General features: G+C 31.4%; 1 protein-coding gene across 2 annotated transcripts in view; it reads left to right on the forward strand.

Annotated features, from left to right (window-relative positions):
* Positions 1-1,859, forward strand: part of LOC115214118 (probable protein S-acyltransferase 23) — a 246,604-nt gene extending 244,745 nt beyond the window's left edge. For both annotated transcript variants that reach the window (XM_029783180.2, XM_036504612.1), the window contains one exon: positions 718-1,859. In XM_029783180.2, the coding sequence (XP_029639040.1) occupies positions 718-912 (195 nt within the window). In that variant the 3' untranslated portion in view covers positions 913-1,859. The remainder of the gene's footprint in view (positions 1-717) is intronic.
* The last annotated feature ends 18,180 nt before the right edge of the window (positions 1,860-20,039 follow it).

A 20,039-nucleotide genomic window follows, 5' to 3' on the forward strand; every position in this document is an offset into this window, starting at 1 on the left:
GTGTGTGTGTGTATATATATATATTACTCTCTCTCTTTTACTTTTACTTGTTTCAGTCATTTGACTGTGGCCATGCTGCAGCACTGCCTTTAGTCGAGCAATTCGACCCCAGGACTTATTCTTTGTAAGCCTAGTACTTATTCTATCGGTCTCTTTTGCCGAGCCGCTAAGTTACGGGGACATAAACACACCAACATCGGTTGTCAGGCAATGGTGGGGAGGACAAACACAGACACACAAACACATACATACATATATATATATATATATATATATATATATATATTATATACATATATATGACGGGTTTCTTTCAGTTTCCGTCTACCAAATCCACTCACAAGGCTTTGGTCAGCCCAAGGCTATAGTAGAAGACACTTGCCCAAGGTGCCATGCAGTGGGATTGAACCCGGAACCATGTGGTTCATAAGCAAGCTACTTACCACACACCCACTCATACATCTATATATATATATATATAAAATACAAAATGGGACAAGAACGCAAAACATCCAGAAGACGATACAAAAAACACGGACTGGTCATTTGGAGCCTTTAATCTTCAGTCAAGAACTGGATCATCCAAGCAATTTCGGCTGATTAATTTTTGTATATTTCTATATATGTTTTGTATATATATTTTATATATTTATGAATTTTTGTATATTTCTTTAATTTCATTTTTTTTTCTTTTCCTTTTCTGTAATTTTTCTTCAGATAATCCATGCTGCTATGAACCTAACCACCAACGAAAGAATAAACTACCGGCGCTGTTACTACCTTAAAGATGGCAAGGGTAATTTCTACAACCCGTACAACCAGGGATTAAAAAACAATATTCTAGAATTTCTTCATTTAAGACATCCACAGCGTCTGCAGGACCTGGAAATTCTGAATATGGATATTGTATGAATGTGCTGTGATGTACACTGCAAAGTATAATAAATGCGTGGATGTGTGTGTGTGAGTATGTATGTGTGCGTGTGTGCATGTGCAATGTTCCAGTGGATTTATATGTAGCCATGGGTACCTCTTACATTCACATATAAGCCTACTTACATGTCCCTGGATGTTCTGCGTTTACTATGGTTCCAACTTTCTGATTGCAAATTAAATATCTTATATATCACTTGGTACGTCCGTGATCAAGTATATGAAAGTACAGCCGGAGTTACAAAACAGAAGTGAGTTTGTATGCATAAGAATAAAATATATATACATACATATATATATATATATTTATATATACATGTCTGTGGAAGCAGTCGCTCTGTCCTTCATACATTTGTATTGGATAGGTGGGGAGGAACAACAAAAACACTAATCGTTTTGTTGTGTCTTTATTACATGATGTTGTAGTGGTATGTAATAGGTAAAGACCGCAGAGGTCACAGCTTTACAGTACTACCTCATGTCAGTAGTAGAAAAGATTGCCTACAGAAACTTCGGGTTGTTTCTGTAATAAATCGTTGCTTGAATTTTCACTATTGTCGCTACAAATATCCACCTGATGATGCTAATAGTGATAGTCATAACAATTTACCTTCCCTCCAGCTCTTGCACTATGTTGTATATTATGACAATTCACTTGCTGGGAACTATGACAAATTACAAATTCGGAGATGCAAAGTATTTTTCATTTAGTTGGGTACATTGATTTAACATGAAAATTTTTCCTGTATGTCTTTGCAAATATTTTGGAAGGATGTTTTAAGCATCTGAAAGAGTTAATCACAAATTATTATTATTGTCCATCAACGTTTTAATTTAACCCTTCAGCATTCAAATTACTCTGTCAAATGTAATGCTTATTTATACACATCGTTTTGAAATAATCATGCATTATCTCATAGCTTCAAAATTTTAACGGCGTGATTGTTTATTTTCAGAATGACATTGTAGGGTATGTGTGAGAGGCCAAATTCGGCCAGTTTGAACATGACACAAGGTAGAATATTTGGGCCAGATATGGTCAGTTTAAATGTGAAAGGGTTAAGTGATCTTAAGTAGATGAAAATTATTTTTCTTTATTGGATTCGAATTTCAGTTACATTCATCTGGTCTCTTTTCTTTTTTTTTTACTTCCTGCAATGAATTGTCTTAAAACAAATATAATCATATTACTGACAATGTCTCCCCCTCCCCTCCGATGTATATCCTGAGCCTTGATTTGTTTAATTGCTGTTAATCACATTTTTTTTTTTTCAAAAATAAAAACAAGGATGTTTCTCGCTATTTAGACAAAAAATAAATATCAGGAACTCTGAGCAGCTAACAGCATTTTCAGTATTATAATTTATAATTTGTTTTCACCCCACCTCATTATTTTTTAATATGCTATCAGAGCAACTGCACCCATATATATGTATATATATATACATATACATATGTATATATATACATGCATATATATATATATTATATATATATATATATATATATATATATATATATATATAAATGTATGTATGTATGTATGTATATATATATTTATAAAATTATTTATATATATACTGTAATTCATTACGTATCATGTGAATGTTGACTGAAGTTAAAATTATGCATTTATACATGCACTGTATGCAAAGCAAGATAAAAACAAGCAAAAAATAAACAACATATATATATATATATATAATTATATGTATATATGTATAAGTTACTAAAGTGTGGAAATAGCATCTTTTTAGCTTTTCATTTTGGATACAATTTTTTTAAATAGAAGCAATCTACTTCTCCCACCTTTTAAGTGAGGTCTTGAGGTGAACGAGATAATGTCAAACAATCAGGTTATAAACTTGATCAATAAAGGTCTACACGTATCTCAACATGATATTTGTCAATTGTTTCAATGGAAATCACGGTCCAGTCCAGTCATGACGGTAAGCGAGTTTCAGTGCTAATCTCCAGAAGAGTTGGATGGAACAGAGGTAGAACTCGGTGCCTGTCTGCAAATGATAATGGCAGACAGACAGAAGTGGTGCATTATTTTTATTTCTCTCATTTCATTTTTAGCCATCATAGCTAAGTCTATGCTGGACTTCATTACCTTTGTCTATTTAATTTTTTAACATCATCTTTGAAGAATGTTATGACAAGAAGTTTCTGCCAAACCAATTCTTTGATTCATTCTTATAATTATTGCTGTCATTATTATTATTATTATTATTATTATTATATTATTATTATTATTATTATTATTATTATTATTATTATTTTATTATTATTATTATTATTATTATTATATTATTATTATTATTATTATTATTATTATTATTATATTATTATTATTATATTATTATTATTATTATTATATTATTATTATTATTATTATTATTATTATTATTATTATTATTAGTATTATTATTATATTATTATTATTATTATTATATTATTATTATTATTATTATTATTATTATTATTATTATTATTATTATTATTATTATATATTATTATTATTATTATTTTATTATTATTATTATTATTATTATTATTATTATTATTATTATTATTATTATTATTATTATTATTATTATTATATTATTATTATTATTATTATTATTATTATTATTATTATTATTATTATTATTATATATTATTATTATTATTATTTTATTATTATTATTATTATATTATTATTATTTTATTATTATATTATTATATTATTATTATTATTATTATTATAGTATTATTATTATTATTATAGTATTATTATTATTATATTATTAGTATTATTATTATTATTATTATTATTATTATTATTATTATTATGATTATTATTATTATTATTATTATTATTATTATATTATTAGTATTATTATTATTATTATTATTATTATTATTAGTATTATTATTATTATTATATTATTATTATTATTATTATATTATTATTATTATTATTATATTATTATTATTATTATTATTATTATTATTATTATTATTATTATTATTATTATTATTATTATTATTATTATTATTATATTATTATTATTATTATTATTATTATTATTTTATTATTATTATATTATTATTATTATTATTGCTAAAGTGGCAAGCTGAGAGGCTTGTTACTGCATGCATAAGAGATGCATAATGGCTTTTCTTCCAGCTCTTTATGTTCCGAATTCAACACCACTGTTGACTTTGCCTTTCATCTTTTCAGGAAGGATAAAATAAGTACCAGTTATGCACTGGGGTCGATGTAATCAACTAACCCTCCTCCCTAAAATTGCTGACCTACCAAAATTTGGAACCGCTATTTTGATAGTTTCATGCAAGTTTCTATTGTAGTGCCTGGTGCCCGCCTCTGTGTTCCTGCGGCATGCACAGCATTGTATGTTATTTTTGTAAGACCTGGAGGAGTGTAGACTCCTTGTTAATGTACTGCATCATTTTATTTTGCTATGGCAGTTTGGCCTGTTGTTTTTTGTGTTATGTTGGCATTTGTTTTGTTGTGTCTGGTGTGTGTAATGTAAGCTGTGTTATTTTATTGAATATTAATCCTGTAAAATATATGTTGCGTGAGTTGTGTCATTCTATTCTATTAGGTTCTAATTACATGTATGAAGATTATTTTATCATTATTATTATTAAGCAAGGAGCTACCAGAATCTTTAGAGTATCAGAAAAAGCACCTTTGGCATTCATTCCAACCCTTTACAATCTGAGTTCAATTTCTGCAGAGTTCAACTTAGCCTTTCATCCTTCCAGGATCAATAAAATAAAGTACCAGTCAAGTACTGGGGTTGATGTACTCAATTAATTCCACCTTCTAAAGTCGTTGGTCTTGTGCCAAAATCTGAAATAATTTTGGTGGCTTTTTCTTATTCTGTGCTTTCTCACTGTATTATTAAGTGCAGCTCCGTGCACCTAGTGCACGTGCAGTGTTTTGTTTTAGTTTTCTATTTCTTGTCTTATTATACATATTTGTAAGTCCTCAGGTTTTGGTTAAGTGTTTGCCTTACATCTCTTTTAAAATCATTCCAAAGACTCCCATTATCATAGAGATTGTTTCTGTTCTCAGTTCCCACATTCTGGCTATCTCTATTTCCAGATCTTTGAATTTGTTTAATTTGTTGATTTCTTTTAGAAATACATTCTCTATTGTGACTAAAACTTCATTTGGAAAACATGTCTTTCCTCTAACCCTTTAACAACAATATCTGGCATATTTGCCTTGATCTCTCTCTCTCTCTCTCTCTCTCTTTCTCCCCCCCCCCCTCTCTCTCTGTGGATTGGCACATCCCAGAGATTTTATTATTATTATTATTATCAATAAAAATTATTACTACTACTAACTAAAATAAACTACTTCCCTCCTGCCATACTGAAAAATCTTCAGTATATCTTTTGCTGTATGTGTGTATATATGTGTGTGTGTGTATATATATATGTATATACATATATACATTTGACTATCCACGTAGCAATTTATTCAGTGGTAAATATGCTTTTATATGTCTATTATATATATGCATGTATGTATATGCCATAAACATGTACATGTTAACAATTTCAGCTTATTAATTTCTGTACATTTGTCTGAATCTGTAAATGTGTGCGTTCATATATAAATACATATATATTTGTGTGCTTGTGTGCGTTTATAAGTATTCATGTATATATGTGTTAGTATATATGTGTGTGTGTGTGTTTTTATGTATCTGTGTATAAATCGTTATGTACATGAAACAAATCTCTACCAATTGACAACATCTCATCTCTATCATTTTTTTTTTAAAAGTCCTTTTTCTTATAAAATGGGTTCAATTTTTATTTTGTCTCTTTTAAAACAAAGACATTGTATTCCCTCATTTGTGACCCCAGAAAGGCTTTCATTCATTTAGAAAAATAGAAATACATATGACAAAAAGAAGAAAAAAATTGGTGTGAGATATACAGTAAAAATTGCAGAATTATATTCTTCAATCCTCCAATGATTATGAAAAAGAGCAAGAATAATTAATATAATGGAATCAAGAAGATTAATTGCAAATCTTTGTTAAGAAAAGAAAAAAATTATCTTATTTATATTAAAACATTTTTTTAATCAAGGTTCAAATATGAAGTCTATGGAGTTTTCCAAATGTTTTTTTCACAGTTTCTGTGGGAACAAGGCATTTTTGTCAATTTTGAAACAATATACAGCTTTTACCGGAATATAAGATGATCCATCTTTGTACAAAGTATTTCTGAAGAGAAAAAGGACATCTTAGATACTGTTTCAACTTCAGTTATTCGAGCAAATACTCAAAAACCAAAAGATGCATTTTATAAATTGGCAAATGTGGCACTTACCAAATGTTAGACATATATATATAAATATATATACATGCATGTATGTATATGTATAGATACTTATATGTGTAAATATACATATTTATATATGTGTGTGTGTATGTATATATGTGTGTGTGTACATGTGTATATATATGTTTTTTCGTAACTGCAATATTTCATTGTAATTATATCTGTAACGAAAGGCATAAAACAAACACAGAAATGAAATTTTTTTTTTTTTAATACTTTGAACAAAGACATACACACAAATGTATGGATGCACACACATACACACACACATTGAAACTTCAGTGTCTGACAGCAGAAACATAATTTTAGAAAGATTTAACCAGTTTTAAAACATAAACAAATGTCTTTTATCATTTGTTTTTGTCTGTTGCATATTTTCATTGGTTTGATTTTCTTTTTTTTTTTTTTGCATTTGTTTTTGTTTCTCCATATATTTTGTGGTTTTAATTTCCTTGACTATATTCCCCCTACCCCCTACCCCCCACTCCATTGCCATCTTTGATCTTGCTTTCAACTTATCTACTGCTTGTCAATGACCTTGCCCAGACAGAATCTACCTATTTGTCTATAAATACACACTCACACATACACACACACACACTTATATTTTTATTATATACAAAATTTTAACAGATTTTCTTTTTACATTTTTCATGTATGTAACATATGTGTGAGTGTGTGATATATATAGATATACACATACATGCATATATATATATATATATATATATATATATATATATGAATTTGATTTGTATAGATCTCTAATCTTTTTTCAACCTATATATATATATATTATATATATATATATAATATATATATATAAGAATTTTTTGCGTAATAAGATAAAAAAAACCAAGGCTGTATAGATATTAGAGCATTTATAGACAAAAGGTCTTACAGCTGTTTCTAGGATATTAATTAATAATATCCCTTCATCGGAGACGGTGTGAGAGGAAAAATTAAGTCATAGTTAGTTTCAATGTGATATATATGTATGTATATATATATATATATATATATTTATATGTGTGTTTATGTATGTATATGTATTTATGGTGGCACAGAAATAGCCAAGTGGTTAAGAAATCCACTTTACAATCATGATGTCCTAGGTTCAGTTCTGCTTATTTTTTGCTTTTTCTTTTGGTATCTTTTTCAAAAGCTTCAAATCCACTAAATTTTTGTGAGTAAAACTGGGTGGAATAAAACTGTGGAAACGTGTCTGATAAACAGAACTTATAATTTAAATGGCTTGGCCTCTTCTCACATAACTGCATCCAACTGATTCTGCCTGTGAATTATATTATGGTTATTACACATACCTATGAGATACTCAGCCACTTAAATACTAATACAATGAGTAGGCAGTCTTGTTGCTTAAGCAGCTGAAAGATTTATCATTGAAACCAACAAAGGATCCATTGTACATATGCACAAACATGCCTGTGTGCACATGCATGTGGATGCATGTATGGATTCATAGATACCATCATCATAGTTCGGACATCCACTTTTCTATATTTGCTTCGGTCATATGGAATTCAGTGAAGTGAATATTCCATGGCCAGATGCCTTTCCTGTCCCCAACCCTCACTTCTTTCTCAGAAGGCTGGAAATGAATGACACTGCTTGTATGACAGTGACACTTGTTTACAACTATGTGTATTGTCTGTATTGTCAAGACAAGGAAACTCAAACACACACACACACCGATATATGCACCTATATTGTGAAGGTACATGGCTAAATGGTTAGTGTATTCACCTCACAATCGTACGGTCATGAGTTCAGTTCCTTGTTGCATGTTGTGTCCTTGAACAATACACTTTATTTCACATTGGTCCAGTTCACCCAGCTGGTAAAAACGAGTTGTACCTATATAGTTCAAAGAGCCAGACTTGTCACATCACATGTCATGCTGAATCTCCCTAAGAACTGCATTAAGGGTGGACATGACTGGTGCTCTGCCACTTTCACATTGATATCATGAGCAGGCTGTTCCATTGATGACAAGATCAACTGGAATCTTCATTGTCATAACCGATGGAGTGCCATTTTTTTTCCTCTTTCATACACACACACACAATGGGCTTCTTTCAGTTTCCGTCTACCAAATCCACAAGACTTCGGTCAACCCAGAGCTGCATTACAAGACATTTGCCCAGAATACTACACAGTGGGACTGAACCCAAAACCATGTAGCTGGAAAGCAAACTTCTTAGCCATACAGGCATGTCTGTGCCTCTCTACAGATAGATATCTATGTATCTATATTTTGTGTTCTATATATATGTGTACATGTTTGTATACATATATATATATCTATATATGTGTATGTGTTTGAATATTTATATTTAGATGTGGTTATGTTTGTGTCTGTATGTGTATATATACTCTCTTTATCCTAGTTATATGCCCTTTTTCCTTGCTGGTAAGTGCTGGATAAGTTGCCATGTTTTGTACCAGATCCTGTTTACTACCCTTCTAGACAGTTGAGGGACCACACCTCATCTGACCATTCTGTTTTTGACATGGTTTCCAAAACTGGATTCCCTTTCTAATACCAACTAATTTACACACACACACATGTACACATATCCACACACACACATACATACATCCATCCATATATATATATATATATATATATGTACATATGTAGGCAGGCATGTGTGTATATATACACACACATCCACATGTATGTACAGGCATGATTGTTTGGTTAAGAAATTCATTTCACCACCATGTGTTTTGGGTTTCAATTCCACTTTATAGTCCTTGGTTAACCAATGCATTATGAATGCAAGGATTCAGGCAATGCAAATTGTGTGGATACCTGTATTATGTATATAGATATGTGTATATATGCCTATGCATAATACGCATGTGTCACTTGTCTCTGCATATTTTCACTTAGATACTCCATGAATCATGTTAATATTGATTATGTCTCACATAAGCATAAGAAACCTTCAGTAACCCAGCAGTTTGATGTGCAAAGATGTGGAATAAAATACCTTACTTGGAAACAAATAAAGAATGGCATCAGGTAGGACATCCAACTGTGGAGTACTGCAGCAAGAAGTCTTGTCCAATCCATTCCAGCATGTAAAAGCCTGATGCATAAACAATGATCATAAACCAATAATTATCTAAAGATATGTGTTGTACCAACATACTGTTGTCTGACCCATGCAAGCATAGAAAAGTAGGCATTAAAATTATGATAATGATGATCCACATATACAAGAGTATGTTTGGGTAACTTGTACACATGCAAAAATATGAGCATATATATTTCTCTCTGTGGACATGCATATATATATATATATGCATACAAATACATATGCATGAGAATACAAACATGAATTATAACATACAAATCTGCACATGCACTGACTCCAAATACTGCACATATACATCATCATCATCATCATCATCATTTAGCGTCCGTTCTCCATGCTAGCATGGGTTGGACGGTTCAACTGGGGTCTGTGAAGCTGGAAGGCTTCATCAGGCCCAGTCAGATCTGGCAGTGTTTCTACGGCTGGATGCCCTTCCTAACGCCAACCACTCCGTGAGTGTAGTGGGTGCTTTTTACGTGCCACCTGCAGCAAAAACACCCCTGTTGATATTATTGAAATTCCAATGAAGGGGACTTGGATCTAGGTTAGAAACCAGCTCCTCTATTGGTAAGAAATCTTCAAATAAAACTGAATCATCACACATACATACATATGTATTGAGAGAGACAGTGACACACATACATACAATTGTTTATATGAATGTGTTTGTGTTTGTATTTATGCATATTTTTATAATTTTCTGTTAATAGGTGTTATTTCTTTAAGTTCTTTTGTAGTTTTTGTTTTATGAAACAAAAGGGAGAGGAATGTTGTCTTGTTTGGAGTATAAATACAACAACATGTAGCTAATGTAACTGACTGTTTTCTCAGACAATGATCTTGAGTGATAACTAGAAATATTTTGGGAGATACCAAAAACCAAGAGATTTTGTGTTAGTCTGTGCCTAAATGAACCTCAAGGTGTGATTCAATATTAGAAATGGTTTATGTGTTAAATTTATTTCCGTACAAAGATATATGTGTGTGTGTGTACAAACAACATGGACACACTGGTGTGTGCATGGCACTCCCCACTGTCTCTCTCTCTTTCTTTCTATCTATCTATCTGCTTGTCTCTCTATATATGTGTGGTGGTGGGGAGGCTAAATACATTTTTTTCCATGCTGGCATTGGTTAGATAAAACCTATTAAAGCACTATTTTACATCTGGTTACACTTCCTTATACATATATTTGCTGATGATGATGACGATGATGCTTGAGAGTTGAGGACCCTTTGGTACAACCATAATTTCTCGTTACACAACATTGCCTCATGCTGTGGCTGTACCCTTACACTGGGATCCTCCCTATCCCGTCCTTGATGTCACTGCTCCATCTCAGTCTTTGTCACCCACAAACTTGCTTTCCATCCATCCAGCCCCACCAAGCATGTGGGCACAGAGGTTGTGAGCCTTGATAACTTGGCCCCCAACATATTGCAGTTTTTTGTTGTCTGGCCATCGTCACCAACTTTCATTCCATTTCCATCTCCTCTAGTCCTGAATCGTTCATTCTACAGGCCTCCCAACTGATCTGTAGCCCTCGTCTGCTGTCAGCCACCCTTAGGCTCCATGCTCACACTCATGCATAATACTACTGACCAGGCCAGGATATATCTCTTTCTCTCTCTCTCTCTCTCTCTCTCTCTCTCTCTCTCTCTCTCTCTCTCTCTCTCTCTCTCTCTCTCTCTCTCTCTCTCTCTCTCTCTTTATATATATATATATATATTTTGTATCTGTCTGTCTGTCTTGTTCTTTCTTATGTTATCCTTCAGATAAATGGATATACATACATGACAAAAGTTGCCAATTTTTTTTTATTATCATTATTGTTGAAAGTTGAGGTTTTTGTGTGTATATTTTTTTTTACATAACATGTGGTTTACTTTTCCCATCTTTTAAAATGATGTTGGGGTGATCAACAACAACAACAATGATGATAATAATAATAATGATGACGATGATGATGATAATGATGACAGCAGTTCTAAGTGGAGAATATTTAACTATTCTACCTATCCATTTCCCCCCGTTTTCTAAATCTTCATTGAAATTACAATTGTATGGTGTTTATGAATAGACTGGGTGGGCCAAAAGTCATCCTCCAAAATATTTGACACTTTATTCATATTACATTATCATTATTATTATTTTTTTTTTTTATTCAATTTTAGAAAAATTGAAGCACATCTTTGACAAAATCCGGAGAGTTATCAAACTTATTTTGTGTATGATTTTTGGCCCACCTTGTACTTTGTCTAAAGCTAAATCAAAACCTTAGATTTCAACAAATTTTACATAAATTTTAATTTGTTTGTTGTCGGCCATGGTGGTGAATTGTTGAAGTGCTGTGCAAAATTCCACAATTCATTGTGGTATTAAATTACAGCCTTTTAACCTTCTGAGTTCAAACCCCACCAAGGTCAGCTGTTTTTCGAGTTTTTTTTTTTTATAATTTTTTTTTCATTTGATCAGAGGAGTAAGAGTAGCACTCATGACTCTTTTCAGGGTTCTGAGATTGGTGGTAATAAGGGAAGTAGTTTTTCATAGACTGGAAAACATGGCCTGAAGGCTTTGCAAAATAATGGACTGTACTAAAGACACCCAAGAGCCAGGTAGTGGTTTTTAAACTAAGAAATGGATTAAATCTACCACCTAAGAACAAAGACAGTCTCCTCTGATGGGCTTCCACACAGTTTCCATCCACCAAATTTCACTCACGAAGCTTTGGTTGACCCAAGGCCATAGTAAAAGATACTTGCCCGTGGCTCAGTGCAGTGGAATTGAACCTAAAATCACTTAGTTTTGAAGCAGACTTCTTAACCCCATAGCCATACCTGCAGCCCTCTTTAACAGCCATGCCTTCCTTTCATCCATCCAAGGTCAATAAAATAAAACATCAGACAAGTATTGGGGGTTGATTTATATATATATCTTCTATAATGCACCCTAGATTTAATTGGAATAACAGAAGGTAAAGACTGAATCTTCCTTTCATCTTACAAACCCTTCTTGTATTTTAAATGAAATATTGTTTCATTCTCATTGGAAGCACAACTGCTTTGCAGTATCTTGATCGGCCGACAATTACTCAGTAATTAACCGCTGAGTGACGTTACATTTTGCTTAAAGCTATTCAGCTGAAAGTCTACCACGCACAACAAGAATGCTCTTAGTTAATAGCTGTTCAGTGATAAACCATTATTGGTTGAGGATTGCTTTCTAGCATTACTATTGGCACATAGCTGTTCAACAACATCACAATTAGTTTTTCAGCAGTAATATAATTAGCTGTTAATTAGCAACACTAATATAACATTACAATTGGTTGTTTATTTGTTGCAGTAGTGCATCACACGCGATAGCAATAGTACAATATCATAATTGGCTGTTAATTTTTTAGCTAGAGTATATTACAATTGGTCAATAATTGGCAGCAATAGTACAACACAGTTGGCTGTTAATTGCTCAATAACAAAAAAAAACATTATTGTTAGTTGCTCAACAATATCACTAGTAACTGAATGTGTCTCAGCAATTCCTACAATTAGTAAATAGTTAATCTACAATACAATTAGCTGACTATCACCAGCAATAGAATAATTGGATAAATGTATGGTCAGCTCTAATAAGCATAATTCCTATTATGTAGGGCAGACATGAGAAACTGTTTTTTAAGAAGTGGGCCACTTGAGACATGGCTTATCAAAAGCAGGCCACACTACTAAAAAATTCAAAGTAATTTTTCTGAAAGGCATGTCATTTACAAAGTCTTGTGGCCCGTGACTGACAGAATATTGGTTAACCCTACAAGAGCACAATCTAATGAGTGCCACTAAATATTGATAATAGTTACATCTTATTTCACAGTTTGCTAAGACACACTATAGAAAGACAATTTGCCAAGACATTAGATATCTGATACACAGCTTCACCTTAATCCCTCTAAATTATACTTTAACCCTTCAGCATTCACATTAATTTGTCGAATGTAATGCTTATTTATTCACACTGCTTTGAATTAATCCTGCATTATCTCATAGCCTCAAGTTTTTGATGATGTAATTGCATATTCTTAGAATAACATTGTAGGACAAGTGTGGGAAACTAGGTCTGGCCACTTTGAACATAAAATAGAATATTTGGGTCGAGTATAACTTGTTTAAATGCTAAAGGGTTAAGAATCCAATGAGGTTGCTTGATCTGTTATAAATAGCAACCAGATCTTTCTCATATCACACTTTATTGTCTTAATTTTTAAAAATGACACATTAGATATCTAAGTAAAAATAAGTCTGGGATACCTGAAAAAAATTAGGATGGTCACTGCTGGAATCCTTTTAGTCATAGTTTTATACTGTTAGAAGAGTTTATGCTAAAAAAACAATAACTAAGACATTTGAATATTGCCATAAGTATCTAAATTGCATTTTCATATTACATCTTGTCAAGCCAGCTAGGGACCCTCTACACAAGTACTCAATCTGCAAGAAATTGCAACCAAATCTTTATCAAGTTGCATTCTACTATCATTAAAAAAAGAAAAGGGAAGGGCACATTGGATTATTTAGCCCTAGATAACACTATGTCTTAAAATAAGATGGGATGGTCACTGCTGGAATGCCTTTGATTATAGGTCTTCTTGACCAAAACTGACCTGGGGACAAAAATAACATGAGATTTTTTTTAATATTTATTTGCTGACTCAGCTTTATTATTTAACTTGAAGCAGCCAATCTGAAGCTAATGAATTTTCTGATGTATACCTTCGTTATGGTATTAATTTTTGTTCAACAACATAATTATCTAAAGATTTGGAAACATTTCAAATTTTACCTCCTTGACTTCCAGTACCAACCAATATGTAAATGTACCACTAACCGAAGTAATAGTTTACACTTGGTAGATGAATATATTTATACATACACACACACACACACGGACAAACACACATACATACACATAGAGATGCGTGTGTGTTTTCAGGAATATTCCTGTGTATTTAACCCTTTTGTTACTGTATTTCTGTTGAAATACACTGTTTTCTTTCTGTTGGTTTTGAAACAATATAGAAAACAGCTTTCATTATTAAGCTGATGTTTGAAACAATGAAATATTAATGGGAAGTTTTAATTTAGATACTTTAAAACAAGAAGTTTGTATCATAGAACCTAAGGCTGTTTTGGCCAGGTTGATATCAAAAGAGTTAATATGTGTGTATATGCATATGTATGTGTATTTAAATATGTGTATACATATTTTGTGTGTGTGTGTGTGTTCAGCCAATAGATCAATTCACAGAAAACTATTGATTGGAACTTCCTAACAATTTTAAATGAAATCTGAAGGGTACTTATATGGTGCATACATATTGGAACTTCCTTATTTTTTACATCTATTACCAAAAGCAAAAAAAACGAAGAAAGAAAGAGATGTATATTGGAAAAGAAAGTACACAATATTCCATATTGATACTTATGTGGTAAGTGGTATAGAATAAGAAGTACATTCCCTCTGAGCTAAATCCATAACTTGGCTTCAATTTTCAGTTGAAGTTAATTTCTAATACTCTTGAAAAAGACATGAATGTCACAATTCTACATCCATTCCTCATTATACCTATTTATATCTATGGCCTGGTGCCTCTGTAACAAACCAATATCGACACATTTTGGTGTCTTTAAAAAAAAGAAAATTAAGTTAGACCTTTCTTTTGTTTTTTGTTTTTTTATTTTGCAATCAAACTTTGATAACCACATTTGATCAGCTGATGTTTGATCATGATTGAAACTCTTCACTAAACATTGATACTTTAGTATTTTCGTCCAGTGTCAATTGTTACCAAAAGTTATTTTCTTACACTGCAACTTCAAAAAAAAAAAAATTAAAAAATAAAAAGAATTGTCACAGCTTAATCTTAGAATTTTTTTAACGAAAAATATAAAAATTAAATGCTGTGTTAATCTACTGCTTTCTACATTTTTTTTTTTTTTGTATGAGTGTGAGATTTTTTATTGTAGATTAGTGATGAACCACGGATTAACATAGACAAGTCAGTTGTTTTGTAGATAGAAACAAGTAAGATTGTAGTTTTAATCCTGGGTAGATATTTTTAAAATCAAATATTGTTAATCATATTGCTTATTTTAACCATTAGTCTTACATTCTAGATCAGTGCTTTCCAACATTTCATGTGTGTCACAAAATTATATATAAGTCCAATATGAAATTACACAGGTGTGTTGCAAAATCACCTGAGAGAATATTTCATCTCTGATGTTTTTTTAACCCTTTTAGCATCCGGATTACTCTGTCAAATGTAATGTTTATTCGAATGGTTTTGAATTTATCGTGCATTATCTTGTAACCCTGAGATTTCAGTGATGTGATTGTTATTTTTAAAATGACATTGTAGGTTAGGTGTGAGAGGCCAGATCTGGCCAGTTTGAACATAAAACAGGTAGAATATTTGGGCTGGATATGACCAGTTTAAAAGCTGAAGGGTTAAATATTTGCAATTAAAATTAAGCATTGATTCAACTATTTTATCCACAAATGCCTACTCTCACATGTGAGCCCAAATATGGTTTATTCAATGGCTATACAGTGTGCAATTTTTATTTTAAGCAACAAAATAAAAAAGAGAAAAAAGCAGATATTTATGGTACATTTTTAGTGAATCTAAAAGTATGTCACCAATTTTAAAAGGTTTGGAAGCACTGTTCTAGATTAGCTTTGCAGCATGGCTTAATGTATACTTGTTATTTTAGGAATAAGAGTATTGTTAATATTGAGCAACATGTTTTGGTTTTTGTTTTCAGTTGATAAAACAAATTTTATTTATTTATTTAGATAAGAATTCTTCAGCTTAATTTAGCCTAACATTTCCTTATAACTGCTTTATGAGGGCTGTTCTTACATTGTATCATAGACTAGCTTAAGACTATTATTAACCATTTTTTTTTTTTTACATGACAAACTGGACTGATAGATTGTCATGTGAATATATATGAGCAAGTTTAACATTAAATGCTCTTTCTATATGAAATCAAAAGCAAACTATAAAAAAAGCATATACATATATATATATATCTTATAGAATTTTTAAACGATAGCTTTTCATTTTGAAACAATTTAAAATGGAAAAAGAAACATTGTTTTGTATTAAATTTAATTTTTAGATTGTTTTTTTTTAACCTTTAAAGTGCTTGTGAACTTCCCTTTTTTTCTTTTTTTTTTGTGTTATGAAACCCTACTGAGATTGCTATAGTCCTTACATTTAAATAATATCAGAAATGGTAAACAAGCCTAAAAATAACAGTGATGATGATGATGATGATGAATGATGGCGATGAAGTATAAGAAACTTAGAGTTAATTTTGTCATTCAATAAGATAAGTAAGGTAATCTTTTCAATAGGATAACAAGATGTTTTGTCTCAAAAAAAAAAATACCATTGAGACAACCTGCTCAAAGCGTTCTTTGAACACATTTCTTGTGGAGTGTTGCATTGATATTGGCAAACCCAACAGCTGAACTGAATGGCATTACATTCCCATGTTTTTAGTATTAGTGTTTGTATTACATTGATGCGAACATTGCAGTATATTTTTCCATCAATCAAATACTTTAGTTTCTCCAGATAATCACATCTAATTAAGAAATAAAAATGTCAATTTATTATTAATATTAGTTTGCTTTTTTTATTTAGGTGAAAGGTAATTTCAATCTTATTGAACTCAATTTTGTCTTTCATCTTTTTGAGTATTTATAAGAGACAGAATCAGTCGAATGTTGCATGAGATTTTCTTGCCTATTCACTGGAGTGACAGCTAATTTGTGGACTCGCACGTATGTTAAACAGAATCATAAGAGCAATGGACAAAACATCCTGTAATATTTCTTCCAGCTCTTTAGGTTCTGAGATCAAATCTCACTGAGGTTGATGGCATCAACTACCACCCTCCCTGCAAAATTGCTAGCTTTGTACTTAAATTAGAAATTAAAGGTGATGAGCCTGCAGTAATGTAATCAACTTATCCCTCTCCAAAATTGCTGGCCTTGTACTAAAATTTGAAAGCATTATTATTATTGTGGTGGTGGTGGTGGTGGAGTGACAGGTACAATACAATGTCACACTAAATGCCTTTGCAGTATATATTTAGGATATTTTTATAAATTTTCTAAGTTCAAATCCCACCACAGTTCACTTTGCATTTCATCCCCCCACCAGGGTTAATAAAATAAACACCAGTCAAGTATTGATAATTTAATTGACTGTACCCCTATCAAAAAATGTGTGGCCGTATGCTATTTTGAAAAATTATTGTCACCTTCAACATTATCATTATCAATATGGCAGTGGTGGTGGCCACACTATTAAATGCTTTGCAGTATTTTAGTTTCGTCTGGTTGATTGTTGAATGTTTGTGTATGTATGCGTGCATGCATGCATATATATATATATATACATACATACACACATATATATATGTATTGGTATTGGCCACTTCCATTGTGTTTCACATTCTTACTGTTATCTATGATACCAATCCCTTAAATGATGATTCCTGCTCTGAAATGCTGTTCTTGACTCGTTAATGTTAACCTACATATTAAATGCCTTTCTTTTATTGAACCATACATATATAAATACATACATACACACACACATATTTATGTATGTGTGTATATATATTTATATATATATATATAAACATAAACATGCTCACACATACACATGGAAAATATTGTGAAAGTTTTGGGTGTAATATATCAAATACGGACTGTTAATAATGATATGATTTATTCTCTCTGATACTGTCTTTTAATTATCACACAAATTATTTTCTTTTCTTCTTTTCGTTTTTTTTTTTGGTGGGGGGGGGAGCTAGCTTTTCTGAGTAAAGATTGTTTTTTATTTTTATTTCTTCCCACTGAAAAGGTTTAATTTGCTTTGGAGTATTAGCTATATATATATATATATATATATATATATATATTGATGTAACGAATATAGATATACATATGGACATGCATAAGTCTACATATGTTTGTGTTAAACCATGAACAAGATATTATCACAATTTGTTTTTTTTCTTTTACTTTTCAATCCTTTAATTTTCTTAAGTAAATTCCTATGTAATCAAAATTCCAAAGTACATAAATATAAAAAAAGAAAATGTGATTTAGGCTATTTTCAAAGAACTTCATACACATTTGGAGATCATTTTTGCTGTAGATATTCTGTTAGTAATGCATAGTCATGAAATATTTTCCAACTTGTTAACATATTGTTAATAACATTATATTACTGATTATTCATTTATTTTATTTTTATTTTATTTCATTAATTCTCTTCATTTTTTTTATTAATTTCTTATTTCTGCAGATGCCTCTCCTTTTCAGTCTTATTTCTATTTATTTATTTTTTACACATTGAAGAAAACACAGTTTATATATATTGAAATCTAAATTATTTCAAAGCCTAAGATTTTTTGCTTTGGAAGGGTTTGTTTCCATTTTTATCTATTCTTTTTTTTTCTGATTTTTATTTTTATTTTTAATCAGAGTTTTATAGCATTCTTCCAACTGATTAATTCATATGCAATTAATGTTCTTCAATTTAATTAAAGCAATTCTCAGTAGTGGCAGAGACCCACGTTTGAATTTGAATTTGTACGATAGCAAACAAAAAGGCAATAATTTCTGTACAAGTATATACAATAATAAATGACAATTTATTTCATTTTTTCAAACCATTGTCTTTTCTGTCTTATTTTTTGTCTTTCATACATCTTTACTATAACATCTCTTCTCATTTATTCTGTTAATTTTATTATTTATATTTTCCCATCTATTTTTTTCTATGATAGGACATATTTGATGACCAGACTGCCTATAGGTTCCATCTGTCTGTCATTGCTTGGATCGGTGATTTCCTATCAGATCACACAATTGTGGTGTATGTGTGTGTGTTGATAAATCTCTCATACCACTCTACTCTAGTGCAGGGCCATGTTAACAACATTACGGGCCCCTGGACAAACCATTGCACTGGGCCCTATAGCTTTCATTTTTTTTTTCACTAACTACAGCATGTGTGTGTGTGTGAAGGCACATGGCTCAGTGATTAGAGCATTAGGCTCTCAATCATGAGTTAGTAAGTTCGATTCCTGGACCGAGCTGTGTGTTGTGTTCTTGAGCAAGTCACCTTATTTCACATTACTCCAGTTCACTCAGCTGTAGAAATGAGCTGTGACATCACTGGTGCCAAGCTGTATCAGCTTTTGCCTTTCCCTTGGATAACATCGGTAGCATGAAGAGGGGAGGCTGGTATGCATGGGCAACAGCTGGTTTTACATAAACAACCTTGCCTGGACTTGTGCCTCAGTGGGTAACTTTCTAGGTGCGGCCATTCGTGACAGAGGGAGTCAATATATGTGTGTGTGTGTGGTCTGATCAATAAGTATCAAGACTGTTGCTGTAGTAACGAAGCTAAAGCACACAGAGTAAAGCCACTTGACATGGATTGACCTTGAACTCTGCTGTGCATATGCACTGAGCTTTAACATTCTAGCTCACTTCTGCTGTTTACAGCA

Source organism: Octopus sinensis, linkage group LG7 (genome assembly GCF_006345805.1).
Source record: "Octopus sinensis linkage group LG7, ASM634580v1, whole genome shotgun sequence".
Lineage (NCBI taxonomy): Eukaryota > Metazoa > Mollusca > Cephalopoda > Octopoda > Octopodidae > Octopus > Octopus sinensis.